The sequence below is a fragment of the Sinocyclocheilus anshuiensis genome, unplaced genomic scaffold (assembly GCF_001515605.1).
Source record: "Sinocyclocheilus anshuiensis isolate Anshui unplaced genomic scaffold, SAMN03320099.WGS_v1.1 scaffold226, whole genome shotgun sequence".
Taxonomy (NCBI): Eukaryota; Metazoa; Chordata; class Actinopteri; order Cypriniformes; family Cyprinidae; genus Sinocyclocheilus; species Sinocyclocheilus anshuiensis.
The window spans coordinates 29,987-55,392 of NW_015544137.1; the positions used below are offsets into that span (position 1 = coordinate 29,987).

General features: G+C 37.8%; 3 protein-coding genes across 16 annotated transcripts in view; all 3 read right to left on the bottom strand.

Annotated features, from left to right (window-relative positions):
- Positions 1-1,180: 1,180 nt before the first annotated feature.
- Positions 1,181-1,842, bottom strand: LOC107694972 (fibroblast growth factor-binding protein 1-like). The gene has a single exon (XM_016494710.1). It carries the CDS (start codon positions 1,830-1,832, stop codon positions 1,230-1,232), a length of 603 nt encoding a protein of 200 aa, XP_016350196.1. The 5' UTR covers positions 1,833-1,842; the 3' UTR covers positions 1,181-1,229.
- Positions 1,843-3,252: 1,410 nt separating this feature from the next.
- On the bottom strand, positions 3,253-4,944 carry LOC107694973 (fibroblast growth factor-binding protein 2-like). Its single transcript, XM_016494711.1, has 2 exons — positions 4,137-4,944; positions 3,253-3,781 (listed from the first exon to the last, which is right to left on the bottom strand). The coding sequence occupies exon 1, from the start codon at positions 4,870-4,872 to the stop codon at positions 4,144-4,146; it is 729 nt and encodes a 242-aa protein (XP_016350197.1). The 5' UTR covers positions 4,873-4,944; the 3' UTR covers positions 3,253-3,781; positions 4,137-4,143.
- Positions 4,945-8,453: 3,509 nt separating this feature from the next.
- Positions 8,454-25,406, bottom strand: part of LOC107694976 (prominin-1-A-like) — a 61,345-nt gene continuing 44,392 nt past the window's right edge. For 2 of the 14 annotated variants that reach the window (XM_016494719.1, XM_016494714.1), the window contains 25 exons: positions 25,035-25,155; positions 24,622-24,685; positions 24,454-24,543; positions 24,277-24,300; positions 23,671-23,888; positions 23,487-23,561; positions 23,122-23,185; positions 22,256-22,415; positions 21,983-22,135; positions 21,753-21,876; positions 21,209-21,312; positions 20,777-20,861; positions 16,769-16,915; positions 16,576-16,647; positions 16,271-16,363; positions 16,045-16,062; positions 15,083-15,136; positions 14,902-14,982; positions 14,738-14,806; positions 14,528-14,617; positions 12,841-12,956; positions 12,262-12,285; positions 10,166-10,272; positions 9,580-9,614; positions 8,454-9,180 (listed from right to left, as the gene is read on the bottom strand). In XM_016494719.1, coding sequence (XP_016350205.1) covers positions 10,203-10,272; positions 12,262-12,285; positions 12,841-12,956; positions 14,528-14,617; positions 14,738-14,806; positions 14,902-14,982; positions 15,083-15,136; positions 16,045-16,062; positions 16,271-16,363; positions 16,576-16,647; positions 16,769-16,915; positions 20,777-20,861; positions 21,209-21,312; positions 21,753-21,876; positions 21,983-22,135; positions 22,256-22,415; positions 23,122-23,185; positions 23,487-23,561; positions 23,671-23,888; positions 24,277-24,300; positions 24,454-24,543; positions 24,622-24,685; positions 25,035-25,155 — 2,116 coding nt within the window. In that variant the 3' untranslated portion in view covers positions 8,454-9,180; positions 9,580-9,614; positions 10,166-10,202. The other 12 variants (XM_016494720.1, XM_016494717.1, XM_016494716.1 and 9 more) reach the window with 11 other exon arrangements.

Here is a 25,406-nt window from a genome sequence, read left to right on the forward strand (position 1 = left end):
TTTAGGCTTTTAATTATCATGTTATCTTGACATCTCTCCAGCTCTAAACATTAAGTTAACATAGGCTCATTGGCTTAAGAGTTGTGGTGTATTGCGGCCTCAGCATTTGATCACCCATCAGAACTTGCAGAATAACGGTTTCCAAGAATTCTTCTAATGACTAGTAGGAAAGAAGCACATGACCTCAGATGGAATGCAAGGATCACTGTTGGAGTGATTAATCTGTTAAACCACTAAAGTCATTCAGTGTTTCTACTTGACAGTACATGCAAGACCAAACAGCCACTCTTCACCTGAGATAAAGCTATCATGTTGAGATGCAGTTGAATTAGATTTTATTTTTAGATATATTTTAAAATTGTATATATATTTATTAAATGTTCATTTATTAGTTTTAGCTCATTTCATTTTAATATTTTTTTTTATACTTTGCACATACAATTTCTCTCTCTCTCTCTCTCTCTCTCGCTCACACGCACACATATTTAAATACCGCCATCAATAGGATTAGGTTTGATATCTTTCTGGGTCAAAGTAATAAGAGCAAAGTATTAAGTTCTACAATTGCCAGTTTCCATGCTTGGAACAACCTTTCCTAACGGTCATGAACATTCCTATTCAGGTGAGGATAAGAGCTAAAAGAGAAAAGAAAAGAAAAAGAATTAAGGCATTTTATTCAAGAGATCACTCAGTAAGATTACAAACACCAATAACCATTTTCATATGATAACTTCTTCCTCTATTACACATCAACTTTAAGTCTAGACACCAAACATGCCAACACAGGTTTTTTTTTTTCACGGTGGGGACTTTATTGAATTTTAATATTTCACACAGATGTTTACACATTTTTGTTCAGACATTATTTTTAGTAGGCCTATGTATCTTGAGACATTTTGTTTATGGAGCCCATTGGCTCCTCCCCATAGGTGATTTCAGGTTTTATAGCCTATTCTTGTGTGGACCGTTTCAGAAGAACCACAGATTTTTTTTCTTCATTCAAACCAAAATGTAAATACACGGTAAATACATTAGATTTGGATTAATGTTTTTTTTTTGGGGGGGATTATGGCCATATTTATGTGATGGAATTAAAGTTAATTTAAAGTGCTAATAATGAATCACAAAATAGGAAAAAATAAATAAAAAATAGGAGTGCAAGAAGTTAATTTCATTCAGAAATTAATGGAATATAAAATTTGCCTTGAAAAAAAGTTTTTCAAAGTCAATCATGCGCATTCATCATTCTCAAGCATCAAGAAGAGGAATGCACACAGTGAAGACCAGGCTCTGCTGCAGTATTCTTCGGCCACTTTCAGCCTCTCGATCCGGTCAGGACAGTGATTATTCCCCGCGGTTGGCGGTAACGGGACTCTGGAGGAGGGCCGCGTGTCCTTCAGTCTGAAGTGCGCTTCCGCGGGCGCGCTCCGGCACATACCGGCTTTGACCATCACCGTAGAGTCGCGACACAGTCTCCTCTGCGTTTTCAGCGAACGGGTGATCTGTTTCCGGTAGGCTTTGGTATTAGATGCGTACTGTTCATATGCTGTGGGCTTCGCTACATATTCGCAGCCGAAAGTCTTTGGCCCGTTTTTGCACGTGACTCCCAATACAAACGCATCACCCCCGCGCGCTGCGCGCCACGAGCACCGCGCTCCGTCCTTCAGTGAGAATCTCCCTCTCAGATCACTTTCATTCCGTTGACCTCTTCTTGTCCCCTTCCCATCTGCCTGCGCTCTCCTCCCTCTATCTCTCAGACTGTTCACCTGTACGAACTGCTGCACGATACAGGCGAAGATCAGAACAAAAGCAATGTCTGTCACGCGTTTCATGTCCTCATCGGAATTATTTTCAAACAAATGGTTTTGTTGAAAATAAATGAACTCTTTTGGTATAACAATACACGAGAGCTGTGAAATCTGGTTTTGCACCTGAAGTTCGTGTGTGCCATTTATAGAGCATCTCGCGCACGCACCTCCCTCAGACTTCACATTCTTGAACGCGTCTAGTTCTAGGATATTATATGGCAAAGCTTTGACTTGATGGCATGTCTAGGTTTATTTATAGATCATAACTTATCAGCATAGTACAAATAGTAACTTACATGTGAATGTTCTACCAAACTGTTACAACTTGAGGACTGTAAATAACTTTACAATACATGTGAAGTCCTGACCAAAGATTCGTTTCCGCGAATCGGTTCTTTTGAACAGTCGGACTCGGAAAAAAAAGGATATGGGGTACGACGATGGACGTTGGGTAAATGCTACTTTCTCGATGTAAAGACGTACAATAATGGAACAATTACCAAAATAAACACGTCTGAACAGCCTACAACAGCTAATAATGCAGTATTTAAAAATAAAAATGAATAACCTACCATGCACTAATGAAACGGTCCTCTTCTCAGCAATGGCGAAATGTTATTTAGCCATCTATGACTGAACAAAGCCGAGGCTGGCAGTGGCCCAGACTCTACAGCCAGATCCGGGTGAGTTACGCTGAACAAGAATCGACCCGTAGTAGAAAACATGTGCAAGAGCGAGCTTCAGGTCATACTTCATACATGCCTATGCAAAGTCTGAGCCGCAGGCGCCGTGGGGCTGCCGAGTTCGAGGCGATTAGCCTACTACAAGCTATCTGGATTGTCATCATACTCGGTTATTCGGGTATCAAAATTATATACAAAGTTCTCAGTCATAAACAATTTGAATGGTTCATGTATAATTTCCAAGTCGACAACTCGTATTTGCAACAATTTAAATAGCTGGGAGAGGTTAGGACGATTCAATATGCTGTCCAGGGGGCTCAGAAACCATAGCGGCGCCCTTGACTATCAGCTCACCGTGTTCTCGGCTCAAATTGAATCGGACATGCTCGAAAGTACGGTTCTTGGTTCGAATCTTGAGTTGTTGACTCGAAAACAGCTCGGACCCATTCGTCAAAGAATTGTTCGGATCGATGAATTAATTTAATCGATTCAACTGATCGAAAAGATCCGACTCAAAAGAACGATTAACGACTCAAACACTGCTATTTGCAATTGCCAGCACACACAGCATCTTCTAACTGAAACTATTGGCCTATATGTATTTTTATTCACTCTCACTTGATAAAATTGTATGTTAATAGCCTAAATCTGATACATTCTAGAACAGTAGGCTACACAATAGTGCCATCTCCTGTCACACTCATGTAAATCATCCCCACACAAAAAGCAAAGGTAGAGAGCCAAAATGTATTCAGGGCAAACAAACAAACCAAAACAAACAAACAAACAAAAAAAAACTCTTTATAAATTTAAGTATTACCTACTCAACTATAAAATGTAGGCTAGTAGACACAAATACATATTCATGTACATTATACATTTTCACATTGATATATTACAGTCTGAAGTGACCTGTGGCTCCACAGCTTTCAGAAATGCTGACCCAATTGGTCAGCACTCATAAATATATAAGGTAGCATGATTAATACACATATAGCATTCAGTACACATGATAAGATGAAGTTCCTCATCATGTAGTTTACATTTGGAGAAGAAAACATGCCAGCATTATGTGGAATTATCTAAATTCATTGATAATCTTGTCTATTCTGATATGTACATTAGAGTCTGTAACATTTGTCATACATAAATATATATTAATAGTGTTCCCAAAGTCCTGTCAGTCTTAACAAACACCTTCAATTCTCCCCGTCAGTCCAAAACCTTCATGCTGTTAAGACATTTGGAGTTATCTTAAATGGGTTTTGTTGTCTGCGGAAATGTGAGTGACTACAGTAATATAAAGAGAGGACACACAGGTTTCAGATTTGCAACAACTTGTATCTTCAGATTTTCAACATTATATTGCAAGGAGGAAAATTATGCTATTTTCTTTGAATTTGCCAGACTTCTGATTCATTAGCCACTATAGGTAAACTAGAAGAATAACAAAGTGCAGTAAAATATTTGCGATACAAACCAGTGAATATTTATGATTATGATAATGAACTAAAATAATATGAAAAATACCAGTCTGCAATATCAAGCAGCATAACAGACTTGCACATTCAGTTAACAAATGTGCCAACCGCTCTTACGTTAAAAAATAAGGTGGATATGATGTGGTCATTTAAAAAAATCCTACCCTTTTCTTAGTTTCTGAACCACCCAATGACGAAGGAACAGACACCCTGAAAAGAGCGCCAGCAGTAGTCCTGGGCAAGTTTCTTGGCCTCACTCGTGGGTACCGGAGTAGTTGGTTTGGGTGTAGTAATGTTCCTCTGTTTGGTGTATTTGACAGCTTTGGGTTGATTCGGCTTGTCCTGAGCAGTTCTGGCTGATTGGGCTCTTAATATTTGTGGTCTCGTAGGCTTTGGCCTCTGCTCTCGTCGTCTCTGTTGTGGTCTCATCTGCACGGGTCTGTCAGGGGCTGGTCTGTAGGGCCTGTCCATTGGCTTGGTGTCTGAAGAGGATGCGCTTGTGAAGACCATCTGGGCCTCGTCCGAAGCTCTCCTGCACATGAGAGGCTTGAGGACGCGCTGGCCCTGGCAAGCATTCGGCAGCTTGCGGAGGTCCCACATGATCTGCCTGAAATAATGCAGTGGGTTGTTGTTGTAAGAGCGGCAGACCTGAGGCTTGCCCTGGTACTCGCACCAGTAAGAGCGCTCCAGGCCCAGGCAAGTAATGCGGAGCTTAGTGAGATCGCCTTGTCCTGTCACACTCAAGCTGCATTCATCTCTGGCGCCTTTGGTAAGAAACTCGATCTCGTCTTCCCAAACGTTCCTCTTGTATCCTGGCTTGATGTCGTCGTGATCCTGGCTCTGAACGAGAGCTGCCCGGAGGCAGCATGTAAGCAGGAGTGTGCTTGTGACTGTCCACATGTTGTGAGGCGCTGACACTGGCGGAGGGACTTCTGACTCCAGTATTTAAAGGCTTTGGTCACAAAAAGGGTATTTTGAGGTTAAAAAAAAGTTGCCCCACAAGCTGGCTTCCCGCCCGGCTCCTTTACAACCCCAATTCTGGAACTTTTTCAGCATTTTTTGTGTAATTCACAGTACACCGCAGCTATATTAGTTTTCCAGTCATACTTTGTGTTTATGATGTTGGGAAACAATCTGTCCATGCCTACCATCAAGAAATTTTAATCTTGGGTTATGTGAGTACTTAAAAAAGAACCAGTTTAGTGGACTTCCTTGTGTGACCGTACAGTCTTAAAAATAAAGGTTCTTTACTGGCATTGATGGTTCCATGAAGAACCTTTAACATCCCTGGAACCTTTCCATTGCAAAAAGGTTTTTATAGTATATTTTTAAAAATGTCCTTCAAATGTAGAAAAAAAAGGTTCTTTTAAAAACTGTATGCCAACCTGATGTAACATGTTGGTTCAAAGCAGTCATGTTGGTTCAAATGTTATAAAATGTTTTATTTCTCTCACTAAACTATTAAAAACATTTCTATAATAAAAAATATAAAAGGTAATTTTGAGTTAAAGTTTACTACAAGAGGTATGAAGTCACAAGGTGACAATGCAATTATATGTTTTTAATTTTTTACTCTTAGGCAGAAATGTACAGGCATTTCTTACTAAACATACAGTATTGACTTGATTTTAAATGATTTTGACAGTTCTACATGAAGGATCATACTCTGATTTGGAACATGTCAGGCACATGATTGGATAATTATATAAACATGTTCACTTAAAGAAATGAGGAATGGAGTTAGAGGCCATTAGTGAAAAAGTGTGTCTGAACTTCTGAATTACGACAGACACATTGACCTAATCACATCTGTATTTTTCAAGCAATCAATCGTATCTGGAAGTAGGGGGTCCTTGTAACTGATGCAGGAATTAAAATGTAAACATCCAGAACAAGTCAGCTCAACTAGAATCAAAGGATCTGTGACTGTGTTAGAGGCCAATTACAGCTCTTATTTTTGACTTCCTTTGCAGCGTTTTACTGGCTTCCACAAGTCCCAGACTTCCTTTGCCTGTCTAACTCATGGAGACTTTTCTGGAGAAAACTGACAGAAACAAGGGTTAAGGCCCATTCACACGAAGGCCAATAACTATATAAAAAGATGTAGTTTTATATAAGATAGTTTTAAAAATATTTCAAAATTTAAAAGAATAGCAGAGTCCCCACCACAATTGTAATAATAAAGGCACAGAGGAATGATATCACTGGAATTACTTTCACACTTGATGAATGATGAAAACAATGAATCAGAGCTAATCAGAATCCATCCTGTTTTAAAGAATCACAGTTATTATTCTTGGTGTGAACATGCCTTTATATTAAAAACAAACCTACTTTGATGGAGCAAATCATTATACATTTATTTGTATTTAGGGTATGGGGTAGAAATCAATGTAGAGCTCTGTATACAAAATTACAACAAAAGTGACAAAAATGCCCCAGATATTTTAAATGTTCAAATGAAATTTCCCATTTGTTATTTAACATTGGATGTAGTTAATTCTATTCTAGGCCTATGTAGTATTGGTTATAAACACACATTTCAATTAATTGTCAAAATTGGGCTCATATATATCTATATCTATATCTATATATGTGTGTGTATACAGTATATGCCCTCTTAGTAAAAGTGTCTATGAAAACGAATTCCTGTGGGCAAATATTGTCCCTTTATAAAAGAAAGAAAGTCTAAAAGTTTCCAACACTGGTTTTGTGTTTCCATGACATTGTAGGTTTTGTAAGCTATACTCTGTATACAAATAGAAGTATTTCCTTGTTTTTATTTGTTTAAAACGGATTTTTTTTGTGAACTCAGTTTGAATGCTATGTACAGCGGTTGAATTGGGAATTTACAACACCAGAATGTTTTTCCATCTGAAGTTTTATTTGTAATATTTTACAGTTTTAGCCAGCTTAACCACATGGACTTGAAAACCAACGGCACTGACAACCAGGCCCACCACAACTAAACATCTTCGAGTAAGCTTGAACACCAAGTATGCGCATGCTATGTGTGGTATGGCAAAACAATGAGACTGTGAGGTGAAGGGACCTTTCTGGATTTAAATCAAGTACAACGTTTTACCTGAGGCCCTGATAACACTGTCATATACACGAGTGAAGGATCTGAGCAAAAATATGTAGCACCTGACATAATGTCTCTAACATTAAACGGCTGAAATATTTGGTGGCGTAATTGTCAATGACAGCGTTAAATAGGCTCCGTAAAAGTCGTCGTAAATGGGCTCTGTGGTCTTCTCTTGCACTCGTACAAGCAAATGTCTCTCTGAGGTACATTCACTCACTTTAAAGTTGACATGAAGTTCACACATTGACAAATGAACTCAAATATTGTTATATCAAGTAAACAAAAAGCCCTAAAACCTGAGACCTACAATGAAACAAGATTTGGTGTCACACAGTAATAATCAGTAGTTTACAGAAATCCAACAGTGTTGGAGAGCAATTGTTGTTAGTACAAGTTGTCAAAATTAGTAACTGAAATATCATTAATAACTGATATATTCAGAAAAACTAAAGTACATAAAGCTAGCAAGAACTTTTAGGGGTGTTAGTAAATCCAAATGCATCATACCTTAAAGGGTTAGTTCACCCAAAAATGAAAATTAGCCCATAAATTACTCACCCTCAAGTCATCCTAGGTGTATATGACTTTCTTCTTTCAGAGGAATCCAGTCGGAGTTATATTAAAAATTGTCTTTGATCTTTCAAGCTGTTTAATGCCACTCAGCGGGTGTTGCATGCATCAGTCCAAAAGAAGTTAAATAAAAAGCGCCCATCCATAAAAATAAGTGTCTCGACTCACACGGCTCCGGGGGGTGAACAAAGGCCTCCTGTAGCGAATCAATGCGTTTTTGTAAGAAAAATAAACATATTCAAAACGTAATAATCACTTTAATGTAGCTTGCGCTCACTGTTGTACACGGAAGCAGTTCCGGGCGGATGACGTATGAGGTCGGCTTTAAGCATGCGCCGCTCAGAAGTGACGCACGTGGAAACAGCGGAGAGATCAAAACAAAACAACGGTCACTTAGTGAAGTACAAAACGAGGATTTGTAAAGAAGAATGTTGAGAGGATTTCGATATAAGCCAAGGTTTTCCTTTGCTAAAGTAAGAAAACTTTGCTTCCTTTGCTCCTGTTAACAAACATTGGTTTTCACGAGACTCACCGGCGCATGCGCAGCGCTGACCTCATACGTCATCCGCCCGGAGCTGCTTCTGTGTACAACTGTTGGCGCAAGCTACATTAAAGTGATTATTACGTTTTGAATATGGATAATTTTCTTACAAAAAAGCATTGATTTGCTACAGGAGGCCTTTGTTCACCCCCCGGAGCCGTGTGAAACACTTTTGTTTTTTTATGGATGGGCGCTTTTTATTTAACTTCTTTTGGACTGAAGCATGCAACACCCGCTGAGTGCAATGATAGAGCTTGGAATAGCCAGGACCATTTTTAAGTAATTTATGGGATAATTTTTGGGTGAACTAACCCTTTAAATTCTCAGTACAAAAGTGAGCATAAACTGCTAACCACAGCTCAGTATCAAATGTGGTTTAGGGATCTCACCTTCAATAATTAGGTAAAACCAATCAAAGACCTGCTCTTGCGACTTGTGGCTAACATGTACCACGAGCTAAAAATCTGAAAAGGCACCAATGCATTCACCCTTGAAATGGCTTGACAACATCTATCTGTACCGAATTAGCACTAGTTAGCACTTAGCATGTTTTCGAACACCTACACATCCATGTTTATGTGTAATATTTGTGGCTCGTTGGTGGCTGGCTTGCTCCGTTTCAGTAAAAACCCATTCGGCCTCTCAGTGGACTCGACTTGACAACATGTTGTATTCTCTACAATGTTAAAAAGCACTATAAAAAGCAATGCAGCAGTCGAATCATTGTTATGCCCGTCACACATGATTTCTCAATGACTGTAAACAAAGACACATGTAGTAGTTAAAACAGCCTTATACTGTGAAGCCTCCCTGACTATGGCAGGATGTGACATCAGAGAATAGCTTGTTGAGGGGACAGTTCATAAGACAGTACTATAATCATAAGGGTGCAAATTAGTCAAAACAACAATCTTCACTGATGTGATGGGAACGTGGACAACAGGTCTCAGCTTCAAGTATGTGAGTTTCCTTTTTCTTAAGAGCTGAGCCTGCTGTTCACAGAGAGAGTCTGTGGTAAAGAAAAAATACATAGTGAGAAGAAAACATTAGTCTTGTACAATGCATACAATATTTTTTGTTAGTTTTTATGAACTTTTCATTCTGTTTTGTGCAGTGGTTCTCAACCAGGGGAAGGGGACCCGCTACTTAAAATAAGACAAAACAAGCATTCAAATAAGTTAAAACAACTAAAAATTAAGATATGGCTTGTTTTAATTCACCCCCTCAACAACAGCTTTTTTTCTGCAGATAGATATAAGATATTGAAAAGAAGTTTAAAAAAAATCACAAACAACTTGGAAAAATCATGAGGCTTTTGAATATTGTTGCGGACAGTGGGGGGCCTTGGGGTCAAAAAGGTTGAGAAGCACTGGTTTAATGTAAAACAAGGTCAATTTAAACAACTTACATTCCACAAAGGTTTAATTCCAGTTTCCAATATCACTGTATGAGAAAAGAAACAAATATCGCAGAATTACACCCGCTGCGCAGTTTCAAAATGAATGATAAATGGCAAAGACTGATACGAATGAACTGGTGCACATGAGACATGAGAGGGGAGATGAGATTTTAGACCAAGGGAAAGAAATAAAACACACAGTGAGCGCTGACATCTATCTGTTTGCAGAGCTGTCAGGAATGTTTGAAGTCAAACACTGGTGGATCACAATGATACGAGCGAGTGGTTAGTGATGGACCCTAAAAAACACAATTCACATAAAGCTTTGCAGAGCTGCCAGCAGTTATCCTGGTGGAATGCTTCTGAAGATGGGATGCAAAAACTAAACATGCTGTTGGTGTAATGACAGAAAAAAAAAACAACAAAACAGAAATATTTTAAAGTGCATGTCAATAGAGGATACAGGAGTGAAAATGTTCAGAGGCAATCAAACAAATGCATACTAAAATAGCTATGTCATTAATTTGGAGAGGAGGAGTGCTTGTTATAAAGAGAAAGATCAAGTCCATTTGCTCTCATCTGCAGCTCTCAGTACCTTTCTGTAGTTACAAAACAGACCGTCCTCCTCAGAGTCACCAGTCGGCATGGCGCGGGGGCGCAGAGGCCCGTGGGAATCGAGTCATAGTGTCATAGGTAGGGATGCTTGAGGCACAAAGGGAAAAACTGTCAGGCCTGGAGTGTATTTAAAATCCACACACACCACTGAGATGCCCCCCATTAGCTCTCCATCCATCTTTAACCCATCAATAGAAGATCAGGACAGGGCTTTTAAAATGACACATATAGCACTACTACTAATAAAGGTGCTGTAAGTAATTTTTATTTGAAACGCCTCACATAAAAATGTCCTACCACCTGACAGAAATCACATGTATCCGTGATAGCACTAGGTTAAAAAAAGAACCAATCTGAAAACAGCCAATTAGAAACTCTGTTATCGCCTACAGCACATTTAGTATAACTATTTTAATTTTAAATTCTAATCAAGCAATTCCATTCTTGAAAATGTGAAAAAACCTTATCATCGCTTTATCATGTCTTAGCATAAGTGCTAAGACCTATTCAGTCTAAGCGTGTGACATCTAATACATAAACTACCATTCAAAAGTTAGGGGTAAGATTTATTTTTATTAATTCATTTGTTTTTTTAAATAATAGTAAATAGATCTATTTCAAATACATGTTCTTTTGAACTCTCTGTGCATTAAAGGATCTTGAAAAATAATGTATCTGAGCTTCCATAAAACTATTAAGCAGCACAACTACTTTCAACATTGATTATAATAAAAATGTTTCTTGAGCAGCAAATCAGCATATTAGAATGATTAATGAAGGATCATGTGACACTGAAGACTGGAGTAATGATGCTGAAAATTCAGCTTTGCCATCACAGAAATAAATTACATTTAAAACGTTTTAAAACAAATCTATTTTACATTGTAACAATATTTCAAAATATAACTCTTTTTGCTATACTTTTTAATCAAATAATTGCTAGCTTTTTTAAAAAATCTCATTGGACCCAAATTTCTGAATGATGGATGGATGTATCCAAGCTCTGTGTCATTCTAGCACACCATCCTGACCTCTGTTACATGCTTTGCTGTTGAAACACATCATTAGTGATGAGTTGGAGAGAAAGACCATTCTCAGCCATAGCAGTCCAGTGAGAATTTCAAGAGTCATGCGAGAAGACAAAAATTTGAATACATGCACAAACGTGAATTCTGCCAGTCAATAAATTCTGCGAAATCTAATGTATGCAATGTTAAAGGGGTCATATGATGCGATTTCAATTTTTCCTTTCTCTTTGGAGTGTTACAAGCTCTTGGTGCATATTTCATTACACCAAATACACAAAATAATGTTCATTTTAGCAACATCATATGACCCCTTTAATATAAATTCAAATATCATGCAAGAGTGCAAAACACAAATTCTGCATTACTGCTATTGAGTTAGTCAGCATGCAAGCACTATTTTAACAATGACAAAAAAAGCGGAAATATCAGACTCCCAGGTGCTCATTTGTGCAAAGGGCAACTTCAAACTGCGCATGCATCAGACCTCTGATACCTAATTATCACCTCAATCGTTCCACCCAATGCATGCAGTTTATTAGCGTAACGCAGGGTGTACGGGGATATGGTTCTGATTACCTTGCCATTACAGGATTTTGGATACATTCTAAATGTTCATTATAATAACCATTATTACCAATTTCCATACCGAAATAAAACATTACATAGACAAAAATGTAAACGAAACATGATGTGACATGAGAGAAATGGCATGTGACTATGGACAAGCTTAATTTTAAAGCATTCTTGAAAAATGTACACGGAAGATAGAGTATGAAACGGTATAAACTGCAAACATATCTTGTAAAATGTACAGCAATAGTTTTGAAGTGTGCTCTTAAGGTCTCTGTTTTAACAGCCCTTCATGTTAAACAAGGGAGCTTCAAAGATAACACACCAACACAAGCAGCGCCCTTCATCTGAGAAGCATTCCCAGGCTTAGAGCTTAAACCAGCACCATTAAGCAGAAAGTTTTATGTACAAAACAGGAAAGGGATATCGTTTTAGCAGTAAAGTCGACAGCAAAAGTATGAGGGGAAAACCAGCTTACGTTTTCATGGGAATTGTCTCAATGCTAAAAAGATACAAGACAAGCAAAAATGTTACAGAGATGCACTGTAGTGGTGGACAGAGACATCACACGGATGTCAAAATGGACATCTCTGGTCAAGACACTTGGTGACTTGTCAATCGCAATGATCTAGACTGTAAATGCATGAATGCTCGAAAAACGCTAAAACAAAACACTGTTTGTACAATATATACATGTAGTTCTCAAAGTGCAAAGTGCTGGACAGAAAGACGAAGAATGAAGAAAGATGGAAATAGCAAGAATGGTTATCATAAGGTGAAATGCCAAGTCCCTGACACAGAAGAACTAGAAAGAAGAGCACAGAGAGAGGAAAAAAGATTTATTAACTATTCTGGGCAAAAGAAAGAAAAGAACAAAGCATTTGCACTTTCATATATTATGCATATTATTCATTGTACAACAGTTAGCTCCAGTCCTGTCATCTGTTTTCTTTAGCAGAGTAAAACAATATACAAACAATATTAACTTTGTTTATGGAACTGTAATCATTGGGGTGCTAAATAACAATCGTAAACTTGGTGTATTTGGGATACTTACTCGTCGTAGACATCCTCTGTGTCCATTCTGCGGTAGAACTTGGCAAGTTTGACGGACAGGATAATGCTAGGGAGCAGAAACAGTGTGGAACAGCCTAATCCAAACCAGAATGTGTTCTGCATCAAATAAACACAAGATTAAAGCCACCCAAAAACTGCACTCCGCTTAACCATAAATGCCACTTTGATCAACATACTCTCCATACATGTATTTCTTCTGACAAGAAGCTTTTCCAAAATACAGAAAGTGGATCTCTAGCATAAAAGGTTATCTATATAAACGAACGTTCACATTCAATCGATTGGATGCAACATGTCCAGCCACGCGACAAAATGTAGAGAAAAGTTTAACAAATAGGTTTATGTTTATGCAAATAAGTAGCCATCAGGATTCATTGACTGCAACTTACAAAGACCTCAGATGAGGGCTTCGGATCAACGTACAAAACTGTCAAATATTACCCTTATATTGTAACATTGTTGTACTGTACAGTATATTACTCTTTCCCAGATATATATTATAACTGGACATTACTTTGATACACTTGTCTCTTGCTGATAACAGAATACCTCCTAATTGTAACAAGCATAGCCTGTAAAGCTGCTTTGCTTTGAAAAGTGCTATACAAATACTTGAACTGAATTGAACGGACTGCCAACTTAGTGTAATAACGAAAACAAAACAAAAATAAACAAACAAAAACAACCAGGTTGAGGTTAAACACTTTAACTTTACGTTCTTTCTGCTGCAGTCAGAGAATTATACTGGGGTCAATCTTTGGGTGTCTGTGGAAAGAGCAGCTAGCCACTAATTACTACACCAAATGTCCACAAGTATAGTAATACCAGTAAATTCTGACCTTGTGGGGACATTTTTTTTTGGTCCCCATAAGGAAAACATCTTATAAATCAAAATCTAAAACAGCAAAAAGTTTTCTGTGAGGGCTAGGTTCAGGGTAAGGGATAGAAAATACAGTTTTTACAGTATAAAAATCATTACTTCTATGGAATGTACCCATAAAAGATGGAAACCAGTGTGTGTGTGTAGCGATGACATGACAAATGACACAGAAGTCCTATCCTCTTCCAAAGGATCATTTCAGTTAAGCCGACCCCAATCATAGAATGCAATTGCTTCGGTGCTGAAATTTCAACAGCCATTACTCCAGACTTCAGTGTCACATGATTCTTTAGAAATCATTCTAATATGCTGATTTTGACACTCAACAAAAACATTTCTTTCTTTCTTAAAGTCTTCTTTTTTTCTTAAAAAAAAAAGAAGAAAAAAAAATCTTACTGACCCTAAACTTTTGAAAGGGTTGTCTAGCTCTTTAAACAAATAGTTTACCCGTAAATGAAAATTTTGTTATTTACTTAATCTGATATTTTTCCAACCACATTATTGATAATTTTATATCTTCACAAAATGCTTCAGAGGACTTGGAATATATAGTGGATGAGTAGTTTGGCCTTCTTTTATGCTGTTTTTATTAGTGCCTTTTGTACTCTTTTAAGCTTTGGCAATATAAATCACCATCCATATTAACTGTATGTAAAACCAAACACACTTTTTTTATTTAATGGATGTCAAAAAATAACGGGGTTGGAAGGACATGAGGGTGAGTAAATGATGAGAACAATTTCATTTCCAGTGGTTCCAGTGGTTATAGTACCGATGGCCATCTTACCATTGAATCCAGCAGGAAACTGCAGCCTAGGATCTCGGCTGTGTCCACAATGTTGCTGAGTGGTTTACAGGTAGCGACCTCCAGGGCCAGCTACAATGATGCAGCAAAACAAAAGGGTTTCAAAACAAAATAATGCAGAAGAACTAACCGATCGTCACCAATCTAACATTAATGCTATTTCAGATAGATAATACAGTTAAAAATACTCACAGACGTTCTGATCCAGTCAATATACTGCTTGAAATAGCCAATAATAGTCTGCTTGTATTTCTCTGTTTCCTGTTTGAGCATATATTAACCATCAGTACAATACAACTATACACCAATCATTTCAGATGTTTTTTCACATCATGTTTTTTTTTCTTTCACATTACCTGATTGACCACAAATGTTGCATTGTGGGAAATTAGGAACTGGGTGGCATCAATGGCTGCTAATACGTCTCTAACTCTGACCTAAAAACCAATGCATTTACTGCTCATCAGAAAGCATGTTCTGAAATGCATCTGTTGCGATATTTTTAAACTGGTGGCAGTTTTAAAATGAGCAACTTACAGGCAGGTCTGAGGACGTCCTTTCCAGAAGTCTGATGCTCTGATTAAGTGTGCTCTTTAATAAGAAAGATAATAGACACAAAGCAAGAATCATGTCCAAATGATCTATAATCTAAAATGCTTATAAAATGGTACAAAAAGAAAAACTGTAAATGACCATTTTGGAATCACAATTGAAGGGAATCAGCAGGGTGACAAAATGCCATGCAACCTGATAGTTGCATTACATGCATCACATGCACATTATGTCAAATAAATAAAGAATGTGACACAAAACTGTTGTACTATATGATGCATTTGACACACAGGGGGAATCATTTGATGAACTTTATATTTCACGTAAGATCATATCTATCAGTGGTATAGCAACTAGTATGGACTGGAAAATAAACATTCCAGTCATGCAAATGCAAATGCTTTAAAGGGGTCATATGATGCTGCTAAAAAGAACATTATTCGTGAACATCTGGGCGGCGTTATGCAAATCTTCCCAGATGACGTAGGTATGAGGGGGCATGCTAGAACGAGCCGTTTTAGGTAGGTGTGGCTGATTCTTAACTTTTATAAAGAATATCTCTTTGGATTTGAGACTTTAGTCTTTGCAACTTTACAGATCTTCTTTATGCACCAAGAGCTTGTAACACTCCAAAGAGAAAGGAAAAATTGAAATCGCATCATATGACCCCTTTAACCAATGGTGTGAAAACGACAGAAAACATCACAATTTTCTATTTGATGCCACTAGATGGACAGAAATTCAACATTTCACCTTTGACCAGTTTTTGAATGTGTAAATATTCAAATTTACACATCTGGAAGTTTAAAAAACATGTCACTAGGACAAAGACATGATGAAGGCTGCTCTAAAAAGATGCTTGTTTTTTCCATTATGTTATAACAGAGAAACCATACCAAAAGGAGCAAACAACTTGCAGGTTATGCAGCTATGACTGGCAGGCTTACCCTTGCTTTCACATATTTCTCGGAAGCCATAAATCAAGTTGAATGTGTTAAAGAAAATTAAAAAAGAGATTGTTTAAATTCAGGTACGAACAGAAATATGAACATCTTTGAGAAGTTTTTCATTAACAATCAGTCCCACTTGTAGAATAGAAACGGTTCAACAGAAACATTCATGGATAAGAAGATAATCATTCAAATGAGCATCAATGAAACAGGGATAGATTACCATGGACTGCTCCAGTGGGATGACTTGCTGGATGTGGATCTGCCTTATAGTATTAGCGTGTCCCTTTAATGAGGTCTGCAAGGTCCCTTTAGACTGCAAAAGAGAGAGATACAGTGTAAATGAGAATTGGCCCAAGAAACATTCATACAGGTACTAACCATGCCACTGAATTTCATGTAATATACAGGTGCATCTCAATAAATTAGAATGTCGTGGAAAAGTTAATTAATAATTAAATTTTATACTCCTTTTAGAATGATTTTAATTGGACCAAACATAAATCTTATAAACCTCATAAATCTTACCAACTGATCAGCTTGAGCATCAAGTTGACGAGCGAAATCAACTAGATTAATGCGAGTCACTCCTTTATTAACCTGAAAAGATGAACAGAAACACATGAGAACCCACAGTTTCTCATCTGACCTGGGACTGTACATGCACCAAAGCCTATGGTTCAAAAGTTTCAATTAAAATGTGTTTATGTATGTTATGTACCTCCTTCAAATAGGCAGCAAAGTCAATCTCATTAATCCCAGTTTCAGTGAAACTGATGAGATTCTGTTTGCCTTCTGACTCCAGAAGAATGATGTCACGCAGGTCCACCTTCATCCCTTCAAACTTCCTCGACACATCCTTGGAGTACTGCAGAAAGAAAAGAGGCTCTGTATATAATTCTGACATGAGTTTAGGAAATCTGGATGGATTGTGATGAGGAAATATTCTAGAACATACAGTCTGACCAGTGGGACCACTAGTAAAATACAATAACTTACAAAAAAAAAAATATATATATATAATAATAGTAAAATATTTACTTATTTTTATTATCATAGTTACTAGTGGCTCAGACATATATTTATAAAAAATACATAAAATGATAAAAATGAAGAATACATAAACATAACCTATTAACACCAAAATTTTTATTATTCTGTAGTATTTAAATTATTTGTGGAAAGTTGGATTGAAAACAGCATGTCTTAGTATTTAGTTTGTCCCTTTTTTTGCTTTAAAAGCAGCACTTGTTCTGCATGTGCTCCACAAGTTTGTGCAAACCTGATATTTATGTTCTCCAGCATCATTTGAGAAGATCTAAAGAGCATCCTGTGCTACAGTGGGAGCAATCATTTGTCCGTTTGTATAAAGCAGTTCACATGATTTTCTTTATTTTACATTTCATAAAAATCCTAAAACATTCCATTTAATGTGGTCTCAGATTTTTGGGTCCTGTGTGAATCAAGAATGTTGGCTTGAAGGATTTTAAGTGAAAACAAAAATCATTCTGCTAAAATGAAGGAATTTATAGATGCTCTATATAAAATGTTTCAAATGGTTATGCATGAAATGTTTTGAGATATTTTGCTAATTCAAAATAACAGAGAGAAAAACAACAACACTGGGTTGGAAAAACATACTTTACAACATTTTTTTTCGAGAGTGTTACTGAAAATAGTGAATGGTGTGCATTTCCTTTAAGACACAATCCATAGTGCGTGCCTCCATTTGAGGACCTGAGGACATGTATGATTGATACACTTTGTGCATGAGTGAGATGCGTGCGCATTTAGTTTTTGAGGAAACTAAAGGTGCTCATTGAGAGGCTTTGCTTTAATACCTACAGATTCATGCGACTCGTATGTTGTGTGGTCGAGAAGCACGTGCATTCAGCTCTTGAGTGAGTTGAATGCGCTCATTGCTCTTATTTCTTTGTGGAAAAGCATGGATGGAGTGCTTTCGACTCTTGAGGAAGCAGGATTTGCTTATCGTATACATTCGTGGTATTACTGAGAGGGAAGGTAGAAGCCTGGTTCTTCTTTGCTTCACCTTCACCCGAGATATTAGACAGTGTTTGCATGAGCGCGTTCGCCTCTCGTGGGAGTTGAATGGGCTCATAGCGATGCATTCACGGCAGTGGATTCTGTTCTTGCTTGGTTCTCGAGGGATTCTAGCCTTTGTACAGAGCACATTCGGCTCTCGTGGAAGCTGAATGCATGCTGCGCGATGCAGTCGCGGTGAAATTGACAGCCTACCATCTGCGGTTCGAGTCGCACTGTTTGTCAAGGCAGATAGCCGGACCGTTTGTGTGGATTTTAGGAGGAGTATGGAAGTGACCTGCCGGGAAATGTTTTCCCTTTCAGGAATTCAATGTTGTTTCTAATTCTTTATACAAATAAGAAGCGGTGTAATATGAAAGAGTTGAGCTCCTACACTCTGTGGTTCAGTTTCTGCGGTCGCCCTTGCAGTGAGGCGGGATCAAGCACGGGGGTTGTAAGAGGGGCACGGGAGGAGTAGAAAGTTTCCGTTCAAGCCCCTCTTGTTACCTCTCTTAAGTGGAAGTTTATCAAAGATGCACTTGTCTAAGAACAGTTTCCTTTGATGGCTATCCCCTTCATGAAGATTTTAGCAAGATGTCCATTCCCAATGATTTTGGGTTTTAAGTAGGGTTCCTTGCTCTCTTTGTAGCAGCATCTCAGGTCGGGCTGCCTCCGGTGTATTTACGGTGGCTCACCTTTAGAGATGGTAACCGTCTGAGGATAGTTTCCCTTTGACGAGCTGCTCTTTGGCTTGGGCTGTTTCCCTTGTAATTAGACGGTACACCTATGGCTATAGGTCAAGTTTTTTTTTAGGCTCCCTATTCGGGAAGTTTTTTGTCATAGAGGTACTGGCTGTGGCTGGTTTCCTTTGATAAGATCTTCCCCATGAGTTGTGAGCTCTTTCCCTACTTAATATTTCTGGTAGCTGGGTTGGGCTGCCTCCCCACATTCTAGGGCTTTATGTAGGCTGTCCCCCTGAGGTTCCTTTTTGATATGTTAGGCTGCCTCCCCTGATATCAGGGTATTTTCAAGAAGGCGGTCCCCTGCAAACCCACATGCTTTGGGCTGTCTCCCCTGCATTAGGGTTTCAAGTAGATGGCTCATTGCCTTTAGGGACATAGCTGTTTGAGGACAGTTGTGTTCCGAACTTGGCTGAATGGGATGTTGGAGATGAGATGAGATGAGATATCAGGTACAGAACATGGCAATTTTCTCAAGGAAAAGATCGCTCAACTTATGCTGTAAAATATACCTGAGAGTCAACAATATTTTTGGAAGGTTGAAATTTGCTGATTTGTATACAAACACTTAAACTATACTCAATAAGGTTTTTGTAATATTAAAGTTATAATACTAACTTTAACTTTAAATTACACAATTATATTTCTACTCCAATTCGTTTTTTGAAATATAAACATTTAAATGGTGGTTATTACAAAAACTTGACGGATTTAATCAAACATAAATTAAATATTGAAGAACAGTAAAAATTATAATGAATATGTTATATGGTGCATATTTAGCAAAATACTCCTCTCTAGAGTTCATTCTTCTAGCTGACTAATGAGTTAATGGTCACCGAATATGTTTTTCTGTGGTAAATGTGACGTAACGTGACACATTGTTTACAAGCTATTGTCATCTTTCCGCGTTTGAAACACTGATTGAGCGATTACATGAGACAGGAGATGGATTTCGGTAAGTTGTACTCTTTCTTTTAACACCATCAGATGTTCATTTATGTTTACTTCATGCTGTAACTGCTATTAAAGCGGAGATGATCAGTTCGCGCTGCCACTTCTAACTGAGGCGCTACAGAGATCTGTCACTCCACATTAAACAGCGCCAAAAAGGAATTTAATATTTGAATATTGTAATAAAATGGACAGAATTTTAAATCTGAGACTTTGTTTCATATCAAAAATAACAAATCACAAAGCTTATTGCAATTTATTGGATGGGAGGCACGCTACAATGTTCCGTTCATTATCTGACAGCCTAGACTAATCGATTCTTGGGATTTATGAATCTATATTGTTTCATAAAAATGAGAATCAACTAAAATCGAGAAAATCTATATTTTTTACCCAGCCCTAGTATGTCATTCCTCATAGTGTCCACTAGAGGATGCAGTGCGAGTTCCCTTGAAGGGGAACGTCTCGGGTTACACATGTAACCATGGCTCCCTGAGAGGGAACGAGACAATGTGTCCCCTTGCCATAGCTAGGGCTTGCCTGTTTCACGTCTCCTTCAGACAAAGAAGTTGATGACATGCATTACAGGCGATCTCTTGTACTTCCGGTAATGAAGTCACGGGCTGCGTGGTTCAATAGATTGGAGTGCTTTCACACGTGCTTCAGACACTGGTCATGCCGATGCCATTCCCCATAGTGCCCACTAGAGGACACAGTGTCTCGTTCCCTCTCAGGGAATCATGGTTACATGCGTAATCCGAGATGTTATCCTGGTAAAATATGATCTTTTAATGCAACTTTTTTTAATGCCCACAGTCAGCTTAAATTTGTCTGAACAATCACATTTGTTGTTAGATAGTAATGAGTTTAAAATGCCTAGCTCTCAAAATGGTGCTCTCTGGTGTAAACGGTAGCATCACTAATCTCAGAGTGTGACTTTGAATGTCACTGTAAATTTATTTGTGCGTGTGCACGCTATGCCTGGATCCACTCACAACACTAGTGTTAAAGAAGGCTGAGATGTTGAAGATCTTATCCAGATGAAGAGCTGAGTAAATCCCTCTGTTGTCCTTACAATTACTGCAAAAGAAGAGAGAAAAAGGGGGGAAATCAAACCTTACTCTATTTTATTATGATCAGACTTTCATTTCATACTTTTAATTCTCTGCTGCCATCTGCTGGACTATTGAAGGACGAAGACAAATCTATTGTAAAATGGCTCAGAAAAGTTAGTTCAGAGAAAATGTGTAATTTGTTTGCATATTTGATTCAACATTTAGTTTTTAATGCACTACAATTTATATATTTGTCCAAATATTTTTTTTTGCCAAAAAACCTTGCACTTACAGCACCAATACTTAACAGCATTATTATAGAGTAATATAATTGTTCATTTTTTATTTATTAGATATACATAACAAGGTTACCTGTAGAGAGAATACGCTGTAAGGTCCATCTCAGGGTCATTGTACAGGTATCCTGGTATGAAGTTTCTCCAAGCAGAGTTGACCAGGTTTGGCGTATCTAACACCTACACACAACATAATCACACTGTATCTCGTATTGTTAGGTGAATTTATTTGTCTTTCAGCATATATACAATGGGTGCCGAATGCCTGAGACAACTAGTGAAAATTAATTACAAATTATATCATCCACATGAACATTAAAAATATAATATAATATATACACAATTTATTAATACCAAAATGTTCAAATCATATTTTAATATTTATTATTATTTTATTTTAATATGGGGAAATACTGAATCAAAAACAGAACATGAATTTTAGAATGTCTTACTATTTGGTTTGTCAATTGTTTTAATGACAGCAGCACTCGAGCTGCATAAACTCAGAATTTCATGTAAAGCCCTATGATCATGTTCTCCAGCATGATTTGAGATGATCGATACATCATCTTGTGCTTTAATGAAAGCAAAAACTTCTGACATTGTGTCGTTTCTCTTACCTTAAACAGCTGTCGGGTTTGAAAGGGTTCACACACAAGCTTTTCTAGATTCCCACCCACGAAAAACAGAACTGTTATCACTCCCATGAGCACCCAGGAGAACAGGAAGCTGAAGCCCACACCACTGAGACACAGAGGAAGAGTGCAGAGTGTGAATGAGTGCAGACAAAGCTGTCTTATAACACATCCATTTGATGGGTTTGAAGACTGATGTAAAAACTCAAACTCACGCCATGAGCAGGTTGCCTCCTGTGTTAGAGACACAACCACGTGTGGTTGGAGTTGCGTGCCTGTCGAATCCCAGAATACCACACAACAAACCCAGAAAATTAAAGGCGAGGATGAGCACAACCATACAGCACAGGGTAATACAACAGATCCACCTGAAAACAAAAACATTATAAACAACATCAAGGGCACATGGAAGACTTTTTGCCTCGAAAACAAGGACAATAAAGTTTGTGACTAGTTTTTGTCTAGTCAAGTTGAGTCCTTTGAAGCACCTGTAGAAATCCATCTGATCAACCTGAGGGTAGATGTCCTTGATCTGTGAGTGTGTGTGAGAGATCATTTTGGTGAAGTTGGTCAGAGAGCTGTGAACCAGGAAGAGCTTGTTGAAAGTGGTGATGTTTGATCCAATGTCGTCCAGCAGAACCTTCACCCCTACAGGAGACACAACAGTATTAGAAAATGCTTTAGTGCAGATTCAGTGACATTTTTTTTTGTGAAAAGCACATTTCATCATCTATGCTATTCACTGAAAATTGTGTCTTATTGTATGTGCCCTGGTAAGCAAAGCAAAGGCGACTGTGGCAAGGAAAAAAAACTTGATAAAAGCCCATCCTCCTCAGGCCTTGCAAGGAATGTGCATATGCTAAATATTACGATACAAGTCATATGTTCTTTAAATCAATTAAATGATTACATATGACACTATGTTAGTAAGGCAATGTTTAAATGAATTTGACCTGGATAACATTAGTTTAACATTAGTACAATTTTTACAGCATAATCAAAGCATTCATCTAAGTTAGGTTAACTTTAAATGTTAAAAATGTGTTAGTAATATGTGGAAATTAACATTCAACTAGAATAATAAATATGAAATAGAAGTATAAAATAAAAGTATTGTTCATTGTTAGTTCCTGTTAGCTATTACATTAACTAATGTTAATGTCTAGAACCTTATTGTAAAGTCTGACTGTTTAAATTTAATAAGTGAAAAGTAGAAAAATATATAAAATATAGATAATATATAAAATAAAATATGTTTTAATTACTGAAAGGGCACTCTGTATGAATCTTTAGATGGTCTGTATATAAAATTCAAAGATCTGAATTCCAGTCTAGATTTAATCTTTAAACTCACCTTCCACAATATTTCGGGTTTGATCTTTTACCAAGGTGGGAGTGTCATTGAATGATGTAAAGCCCTGTGTGATACAAGATGAAAAGGTGCAAGAGTGAACAAAGATGATATGCTCCTTCAAAACAACATGAAATCAAAACTGACCTTATTTCAGTCAAGGATATGACCTTTTCACTTTCAACCCCCTCCCCTCCAACTACTTGGATTCATTTTAGTATGTATGACCACTCATCATAATCAAATCAATTCCCAATGGATAAAATTATTTTTTTTCTCTTGTTGAATATCCTGTTTCACTGTGAAATACAATATGTTCTGTCCTGAATCTTCACAAACATGTCATGAGAAATCTGGGAAAAACATACCTTTTCCACAATCTGGCTGAGGTCCGTCTTTAGAACTTCATTCACTTTGTCTAACTGGTTGGTCACATCAGGCAACTAAAAAACCCCCCAAAACAGCAATGTTTTTTTTTTTTTTAAAGAAAACAACTGTGAACCATTTTGATGACAATATGTTGGAAGAAAAGATTATAAATTATTTCAATACCGATGAGTAGTTGGCTGCAATTTCTAGCCTGGGAAGGGTGCTACGTATGTTGTGACAAATCTCAGATGAGCGTACGTCTGTGCAGACAGGATCATTAAGGGCGTTGCTAAGGCTTCCGCGCACCAGGCTGAGGTTAGCCTGCAGTTTGACTGTTCCTTCCTGCAAAGTCTCCAACGTCAAACTCACATTCTCTAGAGCATCCTTAGTGTCTCGCATTGCTAAGAGAGGAAACCAACCAGGAAATGAGGAAATGAGCCAACACACATAAATGAACATTCAAAAACAGAGACTGCCCACAATAACCAAGGCACAAATAATTCTGAAGGACATAAAATCCACACATGCATCTTTAATTTAAAAATTTTCTAAATATTATCCATTGAGGTGAGATAACATTGTCTTTGGAGCTTTCAGTGTATTTCATAACCTTTCAGATATCTTGGTTTTACGACACATGATGGGCAGGTTCCACCAAGGAAGGATACAAGAATACACATGGGAAAATAACTGGGCCAGGTTTTGTTGGGAAGGAATAAGGAGTCGATCACAACTTTGTTACAGATAGAAGGTAACAGGAAGGACAAGTTAGGGTCTCTTATGGTTTACCTTTAATGGATTTCTCCACTTTAACTAACAAATCAAAGACAAAACAGTGAAATAAGACACCACCAGAAGCAATATATTATTCTCTTGTGATATATGATATATATGATAAATAGTTTTCCCAGCAAAGGTGAAAGAAAGGAAAGAAACAAACAAAAAACACAAAGGGGAGTGACATACTTCCAGTCATGCTGAGAGCCGCGTTGAGGGCGGGCTGCACGTCTTTTCCCAACTCTTCATGTATCCTTCCACCCAAGAGCAGACCTATATCTGAAGAAACACCACAATATGAGTCCTCACATCAGAAACACCTTCCATTCCACTCCAGATGACCGATAGCATACTTACTCTCCAGGTCATACAGCACATGGTGCTTCACTTTGCCATACTGAGAGATCAGGTAATCAATTTGCTGAAGGAGAGACAACACAGCAATATATTCAGAAAATAGAACCTCACTTGCCAATACTAAGACATCTACTGGATGATTACTTTTGTTCATTTGCAGAACTATGCAATTAAATATTTTCATATAATTATATCTAAACTGTTCAACTGACCATTGTTTCAGGCAACCGTCTGTCTGTCTGTCTGTCTGTCCATTCGACCGATCATCTGTCTAGCTGTCCATCCATCCATCTTGCCTGTCCAGCCATCTGTCTTTCTGTCTGTCTGTTATCTATTTATCTATCCATCCACCCACCCATCCCAGTGTAATAGTGTATGTGTGGGCACATGTTTGTTCTGGTTGTATTGCTTACTGCTGGGGTCTGATTGGCGAAGGTGTGCAGGTCTTTCAGGTTACTCTTCACCAGCCTCCTCATGCTCTTCAGCTGGGAACTCAGGTTCTGATTGGCTGCATATGCACAAAGGACCCCTGCCCTGATGATTACAAACAGCATCGTTAAAAAAGCACAAACTAAATCAGATTCAAGCCAGAAAAGCAAGAATAGGAACATTTGTAAAAGAACATTTGTCATGGCCCTGTCAGTAAGATACTCTCTGGAGTGTCAGTAGGGGGCAACACTGCAATGCAATCACTAGATGCATGCTCCTCACAGCGGTGCTCTTCTCTTAGGATGCTTTAATTGTGTTGCTTTGGGAACGTTCTCATACTCTGGCATACTTTTATT